Source organism: Fusarium vanettenii (assembly GCF_000151355.1).
Source record: "Fusarium vanettenii 77-13-4 chromosome 9 genomic scaffold NECHAsca_6_chr9_2_0, whole genome shotgun sequence".
NCBI lineage: Eukaryota > Fungi > Ascomycota > Sordariomycetes > Hypocreales > Nectriaceae > Fusarium > Fusarium vanettenii.
In genome coordinates, this window is record NW_003315877.1 from 2333033 (window position 1) to 2349128 (window position 16096).

At 52.1% G+C, this 16096-nt stretch overlaps 7 protein-coding genes across 7 annotated transcripts; 4 read left to right on the forward strand and 3 right to left on the reverse strand.

Moving 5' to 3' along the window:
• Positions 1-264: 264 nt before the first annotated feature.
• On the forward strand, positions 265-2261 carry NECHADRAFT_49457 (uncharacterized protein; the record flags this gene model as incomplete). Its single annotated transcript, XM_003050251.1, has 6 exons — positions 265-564; positions 619-741; positions 804-956; positions 1023-1916; positions 1958-2045; positions 2140-2261. 6 exons carry the CDS (start codon positions 265-267, stop codon positions 2259-2261), a joined length of 1680 nt encoding a protein of 559 aa, XP_003050297.1.
• A 370-nt stretch (positions 2262-2631) lies between these two features.
• On the reverse strand, positions 2632-3496 carry NECHADRAFT_27635 (uncharacterized protein; the record flags this gene model as incomplete). Its single annotated transcript, XM_003050641.1, has 3 exons — positions 2632-2959; positions 3012-3301; positions 3353-3496. Coding segments are annotated over 3 exons (762 nt in total), but the record flags the coding sequence as incomplete, so codon positions are not given.
• Positions 3497-4105: 609 nt separating this feature from the next.
• On the reverse strand, positions 4106-6163 carry NECHADRAFT_122843 (uncharacterized protein; the record flags this gene model as incomplete). Its single annotated transcript, XM_003050642.1, has 1 exon — positions 4106-6163. One exon carries the CDS (start codon positions 6161-6163, stop codon positions 4106-4108), a length of 2058 nt encoding a protein of 685 aa, XP_003050688.1.
• Positions 6164-7771: 1608 nt separating this feature from the next.
• On the forward strand, positions 7772-9799 carry NECHADRAFT_96496 (uncharacterized protein; the record flags this gene model as incomplete). The annotated part of the gene is made up of 6 exons (XM_003050252.1): positions 7772-7790; positions 8000-8078; positions 8133-8458; positions 8512-9365; positions 9418-9664; positions 9699-9799. The coding sequence occupies 6 exons, from the start codon at positions 7772-7774 to the stop codon at positions 9797-9799; spliced, it is 1626 nt and encodes a 541-aa protein (XP_003050298.1).
• Positions 9800-10679: 880 nt separating this feature from the next.
• NECHADRAFT_85272 (uncharacterized protein) lies at positions 10680-12290 on the forward strand (the record flags this gene model as incomplete). The annotated part of the gene is made up of 2 exons (XM_003050253.1): positions 10680-10834; positions 10892-12290. The coding sequence occupies 2 exons, from the start codon at positions 10680-10682 to the stop codon at positions 12288-12290; spliced, it is 1554 nt and encodes a 517-aa protein (XP_003050299.1).
• A 380-nt stretch (positions 12291-12670) lies between these two features.
• Positions 12671-14050, reverse strand: NECHADRAFT_48881 (uncharacterized protein; the record flags this gene model as incomplete). Its single annotated transcript, XM_003050643.1, has 1 exon — positions 12671-14050. The coding sequence occupies one exon, from the start codon at positions 14048-14050 to the stop codon at positions 12671-12673; it is 1380 nt and encodes a 459-aa protein (XP_003050689.1).
• A 549-nt stretch (positions 14051-14599) lies between these two features.
• NECHADRAFT_85274 (uncharacterized protein) lies at positions 14600-16095 on the forward strand (the record flags this gene model as incomplete). The annotated part of the gene is made up of 3 exons (XM_003050254.1): positions 14600-14814; positions 14872-15984; positions 16059-16095. The coding sequence occupies 3 exons, from the start codon at positions 14600-14602 to the stop codon at positions 16093-16095; spliced, it is 1365 nt and encodes a 454-aa protein (XP_003050300.1).
• Position 16096: the final 1 nt, after the last annotated feature.

Here is a 16096-nt window from a genome sequence, read left to right on the forward strand (position 1 = left end):
GTCCATAGGGCCAATAATGTTGTCTCATTATAATGGGTCTCGACACACTTACAAAGTCATAATTATGGAAGAGCCAGCTCACATTGAGCTGGGATGTATCGCCTATATAAAGTCTGATCTTGCCTCATTCATCTTCCCATAAGTAACTCCGACAATATTCTCCTTCATTCCGTCTTGGTTCATCTGGGAACAAGAAAGACTTCAGCCTCCAAACACACCTCACACCTGCCAAGAGCCTGAAGACCACCCAACACAATTTCAGCCATGACTGATTGGAAGACACTTGCGTCAGCTCATGCTTCCAAGCAGCTGAGTTCCATTCCTTCCGACTGGATCCTTGACGGTGCCAAGTTGCGGGAAATCAGTGGAGCAGGAACACCAAGAGAAGGTCACCTGGTTGAATTGGATGCTGCTCGAAAGTCTGGACTCTTGAGTGAGGAAGAATTTACCATTACCCAGGACTTCAGTGCTACCAGTATCTTGGAACATATCCGTCATCAAAAGTTCTCTGTAGAAGAAGTCACTCTTGCTTTTTGCAAGAGGGCCGCTTTGGCCCAACAGCTGGTAAGTCCATCTTCCCTATAACGATAGGATGTTGAGGCTGAACATTCCAAACAGACTTCTTGCTTGACTGAAATTCTTTTCAGTGAGGGTATCGCAAGAGCGAGATGGCTGGACCAGCAGCTGAGAGAGACAGGCAGAGTTGTTGGCCCTCTACATGGTCTGCCAATCAGCCTCAAGGTAAAAGACGGAATGTCCTATGTAAACCGATTTCGCTTTGCACCGCTGATAGTGAAAATTAGGATTGCTTTCACATCAAAGGGTATTACGCTACAGCTGGATACGTGGAATATCTCAAACGCCCGCCGCCCACCACCAACGCAGCACTAGTGCAGATCCTTCTTGATGCTGGGGCAGTTCTATATTGCAAGACAAACGTCCCGCAGACCATGACGGTACGCCTAAGGCCCCCCAAAACCCCTTCCTTCGTACCATCTAACAGAGCGATTCACATCTTTTAGACAGCCGATTCGGAAAACAACATCTTTGGCAGGACATTGAATCCTCACAACACCTCTCTCACCGCTGGTGGCTCTAGCGGAGGAGAAGGAGCCATCGTATCTTTCCGGGGGTCTCCACTTGGCATAGGAAACGACTTGGCAGGCTCTGTTCGCATCCCTGCCCTTTGCTGTGGTGTCTACGGCTTCAAGACCACTGCAAACCGCATCCCCTTCGCGGGACAGACACACTACCCCTTTCCAGTGCCTTGGCTCTCCAGTGTGATGCCAGTCATTGGCCCCTTGGCTAATTCACTTGATGACTTGCGCCTCTTCATGGAGACAGTTTCTAGATGTGTGCCGTGGAAATACGACGCCACGGCCCTAAACATCCCCTGGCGAAGCCTTGATTCCAGCCCCGACCGAAAACTAACCATTGGTGTTATGGCTGAAGATCCCGACTATCCTTCGCATCCTCCAGTCCGGCGTGCTCTCACCAAAGCAACTTCCATCTTGCACGACGCGGGACACACTGTTGTTGACCTACCTGCCAGCTCTGGGCGATGTGCCGGCCTCGGTGCTAGGATTGGTTATCAGTTCTTTGGCCTGAGTGCTTCTGGCGCCAAAGATCTCTCAAAGGAGCTTGGAGAGCCTTTGGTTGCTTCCGTGGCAAGCCAGATGCATCTCTTTTCTCGAGGTGGCCTGCCCGTATCGCCAGAGCTGGGAATTCCGGAACAGTTGCATGCGCTCAACATCGCACGGGGCATGTACGCTGAAGCCTGGAAGCAGTCATGGCTGGACAACCAGCTCGATGTGATTCTCGCGCCCGGTGCAGTGAGCACGGCTGTACCTCATGATACCTACGGCATCCCCGTGTACACCGTGATGTGGAGTGTTTTGGATGCAAGTTACCTTTCTGTTTATCTTGTACTATGAGTGTGACCTGACGTTCTTGACAGTATCCCGCAGCGGTTATCCCCTTTGGCAAGGTCTGCAGAAACAAGGATCCCGAGTCCCAGGCCGCAACAACTCCATTTGTTCCTGACTGTAAGTGATCAATTTTCCCTTTCAAGTTCATTCTCGATTCCTAGGATTGTTGAGATTCCACCCATATCAATATCCACTTGCTAACTTGTGGGAGACACCCCAGAGGCAATCGATGGCGCGCCATGTTCGCTGCAGATTGTTACTCCCACTCTGCAGGATGAAGAGTGTTTGAATGCAGCAAGCATTATTCAGGGATGTCTGAGCCGTGGCAACTAGAGCTTTCACGCAAGAGGCCCGGGTGCCAGAGACTTGCACTGACATATCATTGATTTCGGTGCTTCTATCGTTGATGTCACCACCATAGCAGAGAGAATACTGTGATGTTGTTCGATTATTCAATAGTTTTTAAATATTTTAACTAGTATGAGAACTGCCATCTTCACTCCCGTTTCTTATACCCCTTATCACTCCGCATGAATGCAATAGGTAGCGGCGAAGGAATACCGTCCGCAGTCGATATGCTCAGGCATGCATTTTCAGGAACTCTCTCAACCTGCTGAACTGACACAAAGTCATCACTTCCCTGACGAGATACCCGAACAGCTCCTCTCCCGTTCATGTCAGTCCAGTCAACAGGTAACCCCATTCCAGAGTTACTAAAGGGGAGTTGGTAGATCTGATTCATCTTATGGCGGCTAAGCTTATCCAGCGCCGTTTTGAAGTCGTCGAGTATAATTGTGTCCGTCAAGCACTTGAACACGGACGCAAACTTCCAGAAGGGATTTATGCCACCGAGCGCCAGCACTGGTGTCACAGCAAGAAGGTCTAGAGCGATAAAGAGGAGGCTGAGGCACATGCTGAAGAGCAAAATGCCAAAACGAGGCGAGACGCGGATGATTTCGATTAGACCGAACTCGTAGCGGTATTTGATGTTCCAGAAGAGGTTCGCCGTGGTGAAGACCCACCATGGATCGCTAGACATAAACTGTGAGCCAGTATTATCAAGCACTCCTCGACGAGACTCACCGGCATAATGCTTCCAATGGCCTGGTAGACACGAAAATACGGTGGTTTATGCCGTTAAAATACGTAAAGTTTGCGTATAGTTCGAGCACCCAGTACGGCTGGACAAGAAATATCGTGCTGATATATATCAAGCTACCTCTTGGCTGTAAGAAGGGCTTGTTTTTCATCCAGGAGATGACATTATGCAATGTCCAGGATGCGATCAGGAGGACAGCAGTCGAAGAGAGATACCAGCCCCAGACTGGGGGGTTAAAGAAGGTGAAGAAGCCATTCGGTGCCGCTAGAACAAGCTGAAGTCATTATAAGCGACTGCTTGACTTTGTATCCAAGTGGCGATTTACCTCGACTAGAATGAGTTTATGTAGTAATACCCCCGACCGCATGTTTGCTAGGGTAATACTGGCCATGATGAGCAGAGATCCAATCAAGAACCCCTGTGACCACGCTTCGATGGTTAGATGCGCCGTGTCTGTCGGCTTGGATCCGGGAGTTGATGTCGGTTCTGCCATACTGCCACCTTATGAAGGGGAGTTAGATGAGAGAGTTGAAGGAAACGGAGGGCGGATGACGAAGACAGGATAATCTAACGGCCCAGTTATAAGGACAGACTTCCCCGCATCACACTTGGTGCTATCCATATTAGCGTCGCGCTTGACCCCATTCCCTCCACACCACCCCAGATTATGGCGTTGGCCCTAACGCTGCAGCATCCTAGACTCTACATCGTCGACCAGGCAGGTCGCCACTGTCAACCCTGCTTAATTGATGCTAAAGCAGGCCATCGCTTAGAGAACGGGTCTGTGCATGGGCGAGGAGGAATATCGCGCTTGAATTCCGTCCATCCAAGAAATGGGGACATTCATGGTGGAATGTGCGGGATTTCTGACATTGCTACTGTGGTGAAGCCTTTAGTCCTTGTACAACACATTCAGTGGCTGAAGTTTAGACGTCACAATGTAACCCCACAATTGACCTCGTAGAAACAGTAGATTTATCGTAAGAGGTGCAAGATAACTACGCACCAAAGAGAAAAACCCAGCTTAGTCCATCACCTTAGCCCTTCATCAGTCACTACTTGAGGATCTACAGCTACTCTAGCACCAGCTGGAGCCAAGAGGCGTGAGCTTGACTGAATCAAAGACCGCGTTCCCCCCCTGTCCAGTAATCGTGATGTCCTTGGACTCCTGGTATCGCGGCCAAACAGTAGCAGTCATGACTGTTCCATCACCAGCAAAAATCTCCAGACTTGATCGGTCGACAAAGATATCCAGCATCAGCTTGTCCTTGTGTGATACATCAATGACGGCCTTCCAAGTTCCTGCCTGCCCATACCCGGCGTCTGTTGTGTCGAGCGTCAGAGTGCGATCAGCCGTGGCGTAGGTCAACAGAACCGATTCTGCCTTTGACTTGAAGAGAGAGATGGTGAAGGACGACGCCGTTGTAGCACTGAGGTCTACCGCAACTTGCAGCCTCGCTGTGTTGGAGCTGCCGATACCAAGCGGAGTCTCGCCAACGCTACGCCGTCCAAACTTCTTCGCCGGACCGGCTGCAAGCTTGTCGAGGGCCTTAATAGGACGGCTGCCAAGACCCCCATCATCACGGATGAACAGCTCCCTCGTTACTGACTGCGAACCAGCCCATCCATTGATGCGGCTGGGCCACTTGGACGTCGGCCAGTTACCCATCCAAGTAATAGCCAAGTCGCGACCCGTCTCATCCTTGTACCACTGCATAGCGTAACTATCAGGCCCAGCATCGATAAGCCCGCGCTTCTCGCTTGTGAAGACGCTGCCGTTGTACGTGCCCGTCTCGTACCATCCCAGCGCGTTGCCGCCGTAGAAGAGCACCCACTTGTCACCAAGTGGAAAGAAGTTTGGACACTCCCAGACGTCGCCCGTGCTGCCGTCGCCTGTGTACAAGATGCCAACGTAGTTCCAGGAGAGCAGGTCCTTGGAGCTGTACAGCAAGACTCGACCACTGACATCGTTGCTTGAGCCGATGACCAGTTTCCATGATTTGTCTGTAGGATCATAAAAGGGCTTTGGGTCGCGGAAGAACTTGGGCGCGCCTGGAGGAGGGCGGGAGATGATGGGATTGTTGGAGTCGAGTTCGAAATGGATGCCGTCCTTGCTGGTTGCGGTAGACACCACCTCCTGCACCACGTCAGGGTGGAAAGCCGTGTCGGTGTAGTCGGTGAAGATGAGGCGCAGCTGGTTACCATGTAGTTTATCAACGACTGCCGCACCCGTGAAGCGTCCAGAGGTATCCTTAGGGTCATCCGTATCCTTAGGAGACAAGGCAATGGGCAGCTCACGCCAATGGACCGCGTCAATACTCTCAGCATGCGACCAGTACATAGGACCCCAGAAAGGAGCGTCAGGGTAGAACTGGCTGAAGAGATGATGGCGGCCCTTCCACTGACTCAGTCCAGCCGGATCGTTAATCCAACCTTGGTATTGAGTGTAGTGGAACTGGGGACGCATAGGGTCTGCTGCCATGAGGGAGCAGGACAGCGAGCTGTGAGCGGCTGGCTGATTTTCCTGGCCAAAAATGTTGAATGTGAGGCCTTTGCCATCTCCCAATGCATCACAGCCAACGCGAATATCATCGACGTTGATATGACCCCACGATTCAGAAGTGCTACTGTCGTGCACGACAATGTGCACTTTCTGTCCTGCCCACTTGCTGGTATCCCACGTGATGCGGATCAAGGCTTCGTCGTTGGCGCCTGTCTGCTTGAGAAGAAGCTTATTGTCCTTGTCTCTCACAAGACCAACGTACAACTTCTCAACATCATAGCCGCCGCCAATGAGGAAGCTCATGACGGAGCTCGCCTGGAAAGAGCTCGACTTCAACTCTCCCACGGCTTTTTCTCCACCCTGTGCGGTGCCCAGGATGAAGCTTTTGCCGGCCTGGCTGAAGGGTCCGCCCCAGTAGGAGGTTTCAGAGGAGACTGAGTTGCTTCCAAAGGCATCACCACTCGCAACACGCCATCCTTCGAGGCCTTTCTCGAAGCTAGGGTTGCGGGGGCCCAGATACTGGTGGGAGCGGCAATTTGGAAGTTTTGGGACAGAGGCCGCGTTTGCTGTTGACGCAGAGAGCGCCAGCAGAGCGATCGTCTGCGCCGACAACGGATGAAGGGGGAAATGCATGTTGAAGATAGTCTTGGTCAAGAAGAGTAGGTAGTAGCGATGTGAGGTTATTCAAGACTAGGGGGAGAATGAGACGCTATTTATTCCCAAAGCGAAAGCACAGCAGCTTGATATATGTATGTTTTTCTGGACAAAAACGAAACGCCCGTCTGTCTTTCACGATCCAACCTAACTCTAACCTCACAACGACTCAACCCTCGTGTTCGAGCCCATGCACACGGGACACAAATGTGTCTCCCCCCTCTTGCCGGTCGTGGAGAGACGCCCGTCATGCCTCTCCAGCTCCTGCAGCTGTCGAGTTAGAGTATAGTCCACCGGGGGTAGGTTGTGGGGAGCGTGCGGGGAAGAGGGTCTGTGAATGGAGGCCTGCCTTTAGTGGTTAGTTCAAGGGCCGGGATGCTCGCGGACAGTTCTGGCTCCTCCGCGATCGTGGGGACACATGCGATCTAACCCCGAATCCTCCGTACGAGTCAGCCCATCTCCAAACGTTGGCCTAGGATGTCGTCATCAAGAAGCGGGACAGTTACGACAGCTACGTAAAGAGCTTGGTGTTGAAACTTGCCCTCATGCATTGCAACCCACCCTGCAGAGAACATTCAAAGAGCACTTCCGCATGTCCTAAATCGTCCTCTCGCAGACATTAGCTCACCGTGCCCACTCTAGTCATATGCATTTCTATTATTCTAGAAGGTCGCTAGATGAACTTAGCATGCATAGAGTTGCATTTGTCATGCTGGGGCTGGCCTGTCGTCCAAACTTCGCGGAGCACGAAATCCGGTCCGCGACCCACATATGCGGAAAACGCCCGTTGGGTCTCCGAAAATGATGCCGGTCACAAGCTAGGAAGACAGAGCGGGCAAAGACTCTCTCGTGGTGGCACTCATTAGCCAAGATGTGATCTGGAAGCGAACTCCTCTTGGGTTGAGCTCGAAGCCTGGAGTCATTACATTGTAGCCAACCTTTGAGATACGGCCATCCAATTCTCGATATTCACTAGATCTATCGATTTTTCTCTTACTGCCATAGCAGAGTCAAAGCCTCTGTAATCTAGTCCCTCTTATCTGTCGGATAATTGTTATTTCCTTCTGTTATTATTCAGCAAGGAGTAATGGAACAGCAGGGAGCAAGTAGGTACGGACTCGTTTGGAGTTTAATGTGGCCCCTTGATGGTCTAGCCTTTCCAGAGATACAACAAGAACCGGGTCCATGGTAGCAATTTGGAACGGCATGCTTCCATGTACCTGACCGTGGATGCTTCCATGCAACAACTCACACCTGGTTAGTCTCTCTGCTTCAGACAGGCGTCCAATGATCCCTGATCGTCATGGGATTGCGGCTGCCCCAGCCTAATGAGCTGATGACTAGCTGCATGAAAACAACCCGACCAACGTCGCTACGACCGGGTCCTCTACCCTTGAGCTCCCAATCAATGTCTCATCCAACTTTCCTACCTTCCAACTTTGGCAAGAGTATTTGGTCTTATCTATCGATCCTGAACAACTCTGTCCCGTCAAAGGAGCAAGGAACCAACAGCTGGGTTGGCTTATCGGCATGGCCGAACTTCCCCTCTTCGGCATCTCCACGCATCCACATTAAACAACACCCACCATGATACATCGGTTGAAACGTAGATGATAGCAAGGAGAGAGGACTCGAACTTCTGCCTCGTCCATCTTGTGACCGAGAATCTATATCTATCTTCCCAAACCACACCTGGCGACCCAACACCCAACTTGCATCCTCATTCCCTACACACACAACACCTATTCAACACTTTCAAGTCTACAACAGTAACCAGATCAACAAAAATGGGTGCGCCAACGCTCGCCCTTTCAGTGCCCAAAGATGAGGCTGGCAAGTCTTGGCCGGCCATCGCCGTGGGAGCCTTTGTCGCCTTCGGTGGCGTTCTATTTGGGTATGATCTTGACCTTCTTTGTAGGGCGTGACATGTTCGCTGACTGAAGTCCAGATACGATACCGGGACTATTGGCGGCATCTTGGCCATGGACTACTGGAAGGAACTCTTCTCGACTGGTTACACCGACTCTCATGGCCAGCCTGATGTTTCTCCTTCCCAGTCGTCCGCCATTGTCTCCATCCTCTCGGCAGGCACATTTTTCGGTGCTCTATGCTCTCCGTTCCTTGGAGACTATATCGGCCGTCGATGGGCGCTCATCGTATCATCGTGGGTGTTCAACTTTGGTGTCATTCTTCAGACTGCGGCTGTCTCCATCCCTCTCTTCTTGGCTGGCCGATTCTTTGCTGGATATGGCGTCGGCCTGATCTCAGCTTTGAGTAAGCTCTTATCTCAAATCCTCATGAGACCTATTGTACTAACAAGAGTATAGTTCCGCTTTATCAATCTGAGACTGCCCCGAAATGGATCAGAGGCGCCATCGTTGGTGCTTACCAGTTCTCCATAACCATCGGGCTTCTACTGGCCGCCGTGGTCAACAACGCCACTCAAGGTCGAGATGATACTGGCTCATACCGAATCCCCATTGCTGTCCAATTTGCCTTCTCCATCGTCCTGATTGGCGGGATGTTGGTCCTCCCCGAAACTCCTCGCTATTTTGTCATGCGAGACAAGATCGAACAGGCCGCCCAGGCCCTGGCGAAGCTAAGGAGACTCGCTCCAGACCATCCCGCCGTTCTGGAAGAGCTCAATGAGATCAAAGCAAACCACGACTACGAAAAGAGCGTGAGTAAGGCAAGCTACCTGGACTGCTTCCGCGGCCCGATCGCCAAGAGGCAGTGGACAGGAATGGGTCTTCAGGCTCTGCAGCAGTTCACCGGCGTGAACTTCATCTTCTACTACGGCACGCAGTATTTCAAGAACTCAGGCATGGATGACTCCTTCATCGTCCAGGTCATCACCTCTTGCGTCAACGTGGGCTCAACGATCCCAGGGCTCTACGCCATCGATAAGTGGGGGCGCCGTCCGCTGCTTTTCTGGGGTGCGGTAGGCATGTGCGTCTCGCAATTCATCGTCGCTATGCTAGGCACCTTGACTACGTCCCAGGACAGTGCCGGTACTACCATTGTGCATAACGTCGCGGCTCAGAAGGCTGGTATTGCGTTTATCTGCATCTACATCTTCTTCTTCGCGTCGACCTGGGGACCGATCGCCTGGGTTGTCACCGGCGAGATATTTCCACTGCAGACGCGTGCCAAGAGTCTTTCCATCACGACTGCAACCAATGTAAGACACCTTTCCCGAATCCCCATTGGGAACTTGTGACTGACTCATGCAGTGGCTCCTCAACTGGGCTCTTGCGTTTGCAACTCCTTACCTCGTCAATTATGGGCCAGGCAATGCAAACCTCCAATCCAAGATCTTTTTCATTTGGTTCGGCGCCTGTTTCATCTGCGTTGCCTTTGTGTACTTTTTCATCTATGAAACCAAGGGGCTTAGCTTGGAAGAGGTCGACGAGCTGTACAACGAAGTCGGCAGCGCCCGGAAGAGCGTTGGGTGGGAGCCTACCGTCACTTTTCTAGAGCGTGAGGCTGCCGCTGGCCATGGCCCGGTTCTTAGCCTGGACGACGAGAAGGCACAGAGCTAGAACATCATCCACAGGTTGGGACATGGCAACGTTGATCATGGCCAACATACTAAAGCTACTTGAGGGCATATAGTAAAGACCCACTGCACTCATAGCTGAAGCTCAACTTCATTTGGACAATTGTCTTAGAATCGGAACTATTAGTATCAAGATACTTCATAGACCCTAGATATACTCCGGTTACCTGAGCTGATCTACTCAGGATAGCATTTTACATTCAATCGATTGCAGTTGGAAGGATGGAATGGCGGGGTAAATGGAATCTAAAGGCTGTTACGGAATTCTGGCATCTCAGCCTTCACATAGTAACATCTACAACTTAGTAAAACAGAAAACGAAAAGAAATACACTCTTTGAATAAATATGCACACATATCAAGCCTTTAAACACATCAAAGTCAGCGTGACCCTACTACATCATTGAAGCCCGTGCAAATCACATCTCGTCATCAATCAAACCCCTGTCGAAGTAGGCAACTGTCGGGCCGAGAGCTCACGGCCGTGCACCGGGGATAAGCACCAAACCTAAAATAGATGGGTCCGAGAGCAAGGACAGGGATCCATGTCAGCCAATTGAATGCTCGACCCCGCACCCTAGCATTTCGGCCTGCAGGGGACCCTGGCTCACCTGGGACTTCTAGAAGAAGCAGGAAGTGTTCTAGCGTGACGCTAGAAGGAACTAAGTGGCCGCAGATCCCTTGAGCGAAGCAACCAACTCTCCTCATCAGCTGGTCAAGACTCCTCACATTGGACGCTTCCTGGGCAGGGACAGATGTTTGATGGGGTTGACAGGCTCATGGCCTTCTAAATCAGGATGAGGGATTATGGGGTTGCCGCGTTAGTGGAGTGACATCCTTCGCGTTCTCCGGACTCAGACTGACATATTTATACTTGGTACGTTGCAAAGAGTCAGAACACCAAGCCGGAACCGCTCAGAATAGCCACGCTCTGGCAATGGGGGAGTACCAGAGAAAGAGGCTAAACATTGCTTGCGATGTTTGTCGAGGACGAAGAACGAAATGCGACGGCCAACGACCCAAGTGTGGCTTCTGTCAGCTCCAGGGTAGTCACTGCGTCTATCAGGCTGCTCCCCAGCCACCACCATCAAGGTGAGGAATTTCATCACCAAACACAAAAGCTCTGAAGGACTCACTCGTCACATTCAGGCTAGAGCTTGACATTGCTGGCATGCGCGAACGACTGGAGGATATCATGGGCCTCCTCGTCTCAGACCACCGGTGGGGCAAGGACACTCGCTCTTTGTCTCTACCTGCAGCTAGCACAACTGCTTCACTACATGCATCATTTCAAAGTTCTCCACGAGCCTTGAGTGACCATGAGGTCAAATATGAGCCAGATGACTCCGAATTCCCCATCATGGTCCTTCAGCGGAGAAGCACGATGATCCTACTCAGCCTTGATCCGGACATGGGCGTCTGGCTGAGTAGCATGGAGCGATCTACCGGCTTTTTGTCAAGGCGAGACCAGGCTGTTTCTCCGCGGGTATTTCTGCTACCTCCAGAGAGCATATCCTCTACCCTCCACGCTTTTTCTGAAAGGATACACGTCTGGCTACCGATACTCTCCTCCGATTTTCAAGAATCATTTCATCACTGCATCAACGGACAGAGTACATCCCCTTCAGACACTTGTCTAGCTATGTTGGTCATGGCTCTTGGGTTATTTGCCGCTGCGGACACAATCACATCAGCCCTTGACCAACAACTTGGTGCTGAGTATTTCGCCGAAGCATCCAAGTTACTTCCCGAAGTTCTCCTTGATTTCAATGTCAGGAGCCTGCAGTGCTTGATTTTCTTTTCTGTGTATTACATGCACCTCATCCGGCCATGTCAGGCACACGATCATATCCTTATGGCCTCAGCCAGAGCACAGAACATGCTCAAGATCCACTCTCAGGGAAGTGATACGACAACGGTGGAAGCTTTGCGCCGCGCCTACTGGGCCATACTACTTATAGAGAGCGAACTTTCCATCCAGCTTGACCTTCCAGATAGCGGCATCTGGAAACACGAGGAAGAAGTCCAGCTGCCGTCGCCCAACGGGATCTGGCACCTTTCCCTCCCTGGGGACAGCACCATGTCGCCTCCATCGTCACAGGCCTTTGAGTTTAGCTCTGATACTACCCCGGTATACTTCTTAGCCGAAATAGCTATGCGCAGAATGCTGCGGCGCTGCACAACATCACTCAGCAAATCCGCCGAGGGCGAGTTCAGATATGCACCCGTCATCGCCAGAGAGCTAGAGCTGCAGTTGGACGGTTGGCACAAGTATCTACCGACGTCTCTTGTCTTCCACAAGCAGCCCACAGGGCTGTATGAGGTAGCTGAAGGTCCTCGTGCCCAATTCTTGCAAGCCCAGTTTTTTGCATGCAAGGCCTCCATCTCCTGGCCAGCTGTTTATCAAACCATCACACTGGGTTTCGTGGATGACAATATGTTGCCGTACTGCACCAAGTTCTTTGACGACTATGTGTCATTTGTCCTGGCTGCTACAACGTCGATGCAAACGTGTATGATGAATACTTGGACCTTAGCCGCAAGGTAACGTACATGATTAAAGATGATGTTAGCAGGAGGAGCTAATGCATAGTATCCACAGCATCTTCATTATCACTATGGCGGCCATTCGAGCCATTGATACGGATGGCATGCAGGAACTTTTAAACCCGCAGGTCTTTCACTATTTCTCCCTTGCAGCTAAGTCTTTTGCGGTACTATCTCCATACAGCAAGTCTCTGGCAGCACTCGCAGAGATAATTCAGGAAAAGGTAGAGCACACACGGTATAGATTAACCTCGGAGCGGCATAGATAGTTATATTATGAATTCAACACAGTCAAGAGCGATATAAAGTCCATGCCCAATCGTCCGTTACCAGTTCAGTGACTGAACCTTGTGGTGTTGCCTACATACTCTATATATATGCTTACTCTGCCTTTAGGCCCTCGAGAAAGCGTCGACGAATGTCCTTAGCATGCTCAATGTTCTTCTTCGCACGCTCACGCGAGTCCCGAGCACGCCTCTCTAGCCAGACATCCCTATCCTGCACAAACGCATCCATCCGTTCCTTACTCTGTTCCACCATGGCTTTCTTCTGAGGATCCAGGTTCTCCAACTGCGGCAGTGCAGGATGCGTACCAGCCGGAAAGTCAGGCTTGCGAGGAATTCGCCCTTCGACTGGCAAGATCTCCAGCTTCGGGCCCGGCAGAGTCTGGTACCAGTACGCTGTGGTCGACCAGTCATCTCGCAAGTGGTTCGCATGCCCTGTCTCCATCGTGACGCGGATCTTCTTGCTGAAGCGCACAGGGTCCGCGAGGTGCCACCTGTAGCTTACTTGATGATTCGGCACATCCTCCTCGTGTATGATAGTCCCACAGAAGGGGTACGCATTCTTCTGCATCCCCCAGCCCTGACTGAAATAGTCCTCGCCGCCGGTGCCGTGCATCGACGGGGGCCAAGTGTCGTCGTCGATAAAGATCATATCGTCGCCCTCTCCCCACCACGTGGCCTGAAAGTGCGCGACACTCTGGTTGCAACCAATGTACTGGCCCGCGCCCTCTGTTTCGAGGATGACGTAGTTGCCCTTACCATCGAGGTTGGGCACCTGTGTCTCCAGGCTGTTGGTCTGGATGCTCTCGGGGGCCCAGCCGTTGGTGGGATTCTCGCGGCGCCAGTGCGCGTGGAAGAAGAGGGTGTCTTTGCTGAGCGGCTCAGGGAAGAGCTCGTAATCGATATAAAAGTACTGGAAGTAGGCTTGGTCGTTCTGGTTCTCGATCTCAATGCGGGCACGCTTGTTGAAGGGCATGGGGAGGTAACAGTTGAAAGCGGCCGCCCCGCCAAACTTCTTTTCTTCCGAAGGTTTGACAGAAACTGTAAAAGGCAGAGACTGAAAATTGGCCGCCATGGAATGGCCAACGCAGAAGAAGTCGCCGATTGGGGCGACGACGTTGGGCGTTTCAGAGTCGTCCCAGTACATCTTGATGAGCACCTTGCGATAGTAGTCTGGGTCGCTGACCTCGTAGTTCAGGCCCAGAGCGTTGTGCACCTCCATCATTGCTACTCCGGACTTGGAGTAGGGGATCAGACCAGGACCAACAATGCGGCGGCAAGTCTGGACGAACCATAGATGAGTGATGGAGCCAGGGCCTTCAAGATCAGCCAGAACAGCCGTCTCGCCGGGCTGAATAACCCAGGCATCTTCATTGAGGCCGCTGTGGTCCCAGCTGGAGACGCGGCCTGTGCGTGCCGTTTTCAGCTTCGCAGCATTGCTGAGGAGGTCGCTGCCGAGGGAGGAGCTGAAGTTCATGGTGTTTTGAGATTTGTAGTGATGGTTGGTTCCGTCAGTGATTTTGATAATGTTGATGAGAGAGTGTTGTCAAGCCAGTGATATTAAATAATTGTCAACAACTGCTTTATATACATGGTCAATGTAGGATCGTCGCCAATGGCCGGATGACTTCTTCGCGTCCTGTGGAGACGAAGATGCGCTGTCTTGTGTCGTTGTTCTTGGCGCACACCTGTAGACTTCTTGGCTGTGGCATGCCTCCCCGTATCCCGATCATCTGAGGATGCAGACGAATCAAGGGAGGCGCGCCTAGTATGCAACTACTGAACATAGGTCTGATTTGATTGGCTTGTTAGCATTAGTACTATGGAGCGGCTTCGGGATAGCACTTTATCTCCGCGATGATGCCTGTAAGCCGGGTTCGGCATGGTCTGGTGTACTGTAGCAGATGGCAAGCCCCGCTCAAGCCCCTCACTGAGAACCATCCAGCAGACCATAAAGACATATCGCGGAGATGGACGCACATTCCCGAACTGTCATCTTGCCTCAACTGCTCCAGAGCCAGACATGATGGAAACTGATATGCAGGACCTACCCGTTGTCTCCGACAGCCCGCCGGCTTCCCGCTCGGGGATATCGCGGAGACGGACCCGGACTTCGACGGCGTGCAGCACCTGTAGAGCGAGGAGGACCAGATGCGATAGTCGAAGACCTGACTGTGGATTTTGTCGTGCCCGTGGGCTTCAGTGCCACTACGAGCAGAGCGAACCAGCCCCTACGTCCAAGTATGGATGCTCATTGTTTTTTACATCCCCATGACATTCGCTGACTCCGCCTTGTAGAGTAGGGGTTGAACTCGCTGCCATCAACCGACGACTCGATTACATCACCAACGTCTTGTCTTCTGCCCAGCCACCTCCAGTAACACCAGGGCATGTGGAGAGCCAAGTCTTCACTGGCGAAGAGAAGCTTCCCTTCCAGCTGCTCGGAACTGGTTGCATGATGACCATCCTTGGCCTTGGCTCCGGCTTCGCAGAGGAGCTTGCCACACTCGAAAGGAACGCTACATCCGTCGGTACAGGCAGTTCATCGAGAGTACGTCTCATCCAGCAAGAGCAAGCATTGTCAGCCCTCGCCGCCTTCTCCGCTCACGTCCACATCTGGTATCCAATACTCCGCCCGCGCTTCTCAGAGCGCTATCTTAGCATCATCTCGGGGCCTTTGCCGCCAGGCTCCGAGACGTGCATGGTTTTGTTGGTTGCCGCACTTGGTGTTCTCGCCCAACAGGACCACGAGCTAGGCGTATCGGAAAACGAAACCACCAGCGAGCTCTACCTTGAGGCCGCCATGGCATCCCTGTCAGCAGTGCTCGTCGACAAGAGCGTTGAGAGCGTGCAGTGCCTAGTGCTTCTGAGCATCTGCCATTGTTGTCTGTCCAAGCCTTACCAGGCATACGACTACGCCATGATTGCTTCATTCAAGGTGCAGAACCTCTTGAAGTACGTTGGTGATGACGACGGCGAGGTCTACGAACATGTAAAACGGGCATATTGGGCGGTGCTGCTCCTGGAGAGCGAGCTCCGAATTCACTTCGATGTCATTGGGAGCGGAATCTGGGACCATGACGACAAGGTTTCGCTACCGGACAGTCGTCGCGCATGGCAATTCGATATCGAGACAGGCTCACCGCCAGGCTCGACCACTACGCCAGCTAGCAACATATCACTAGACGGTCCTCCTACAGACCAGACGCAATCCTACTTTCTGGCAGAGATCTCCATGCGACGGATGCTGCACCGTTGCAACACGGCAATTCGCCGAACACGTCGGGGAGAGATCGTCTACGCTCCGAACATTGCCCTCGAGCTGGAACTGCAGCTTGAGGAGTGGTACCGGTACCTGCCGGAATCTGTGCGCTTTCAGAATTCCGAGCATGTTCCTAACAGCAGTCACATGTTTATTGAGCCGCTGGGAAACTTTCTCCGCGTGCAATACTATTGCTGCAAGCTATCAATCTACTGGCCGGCAGTGTACCAGTGCATCCAAGATGGTGTGGCCACAACTGAA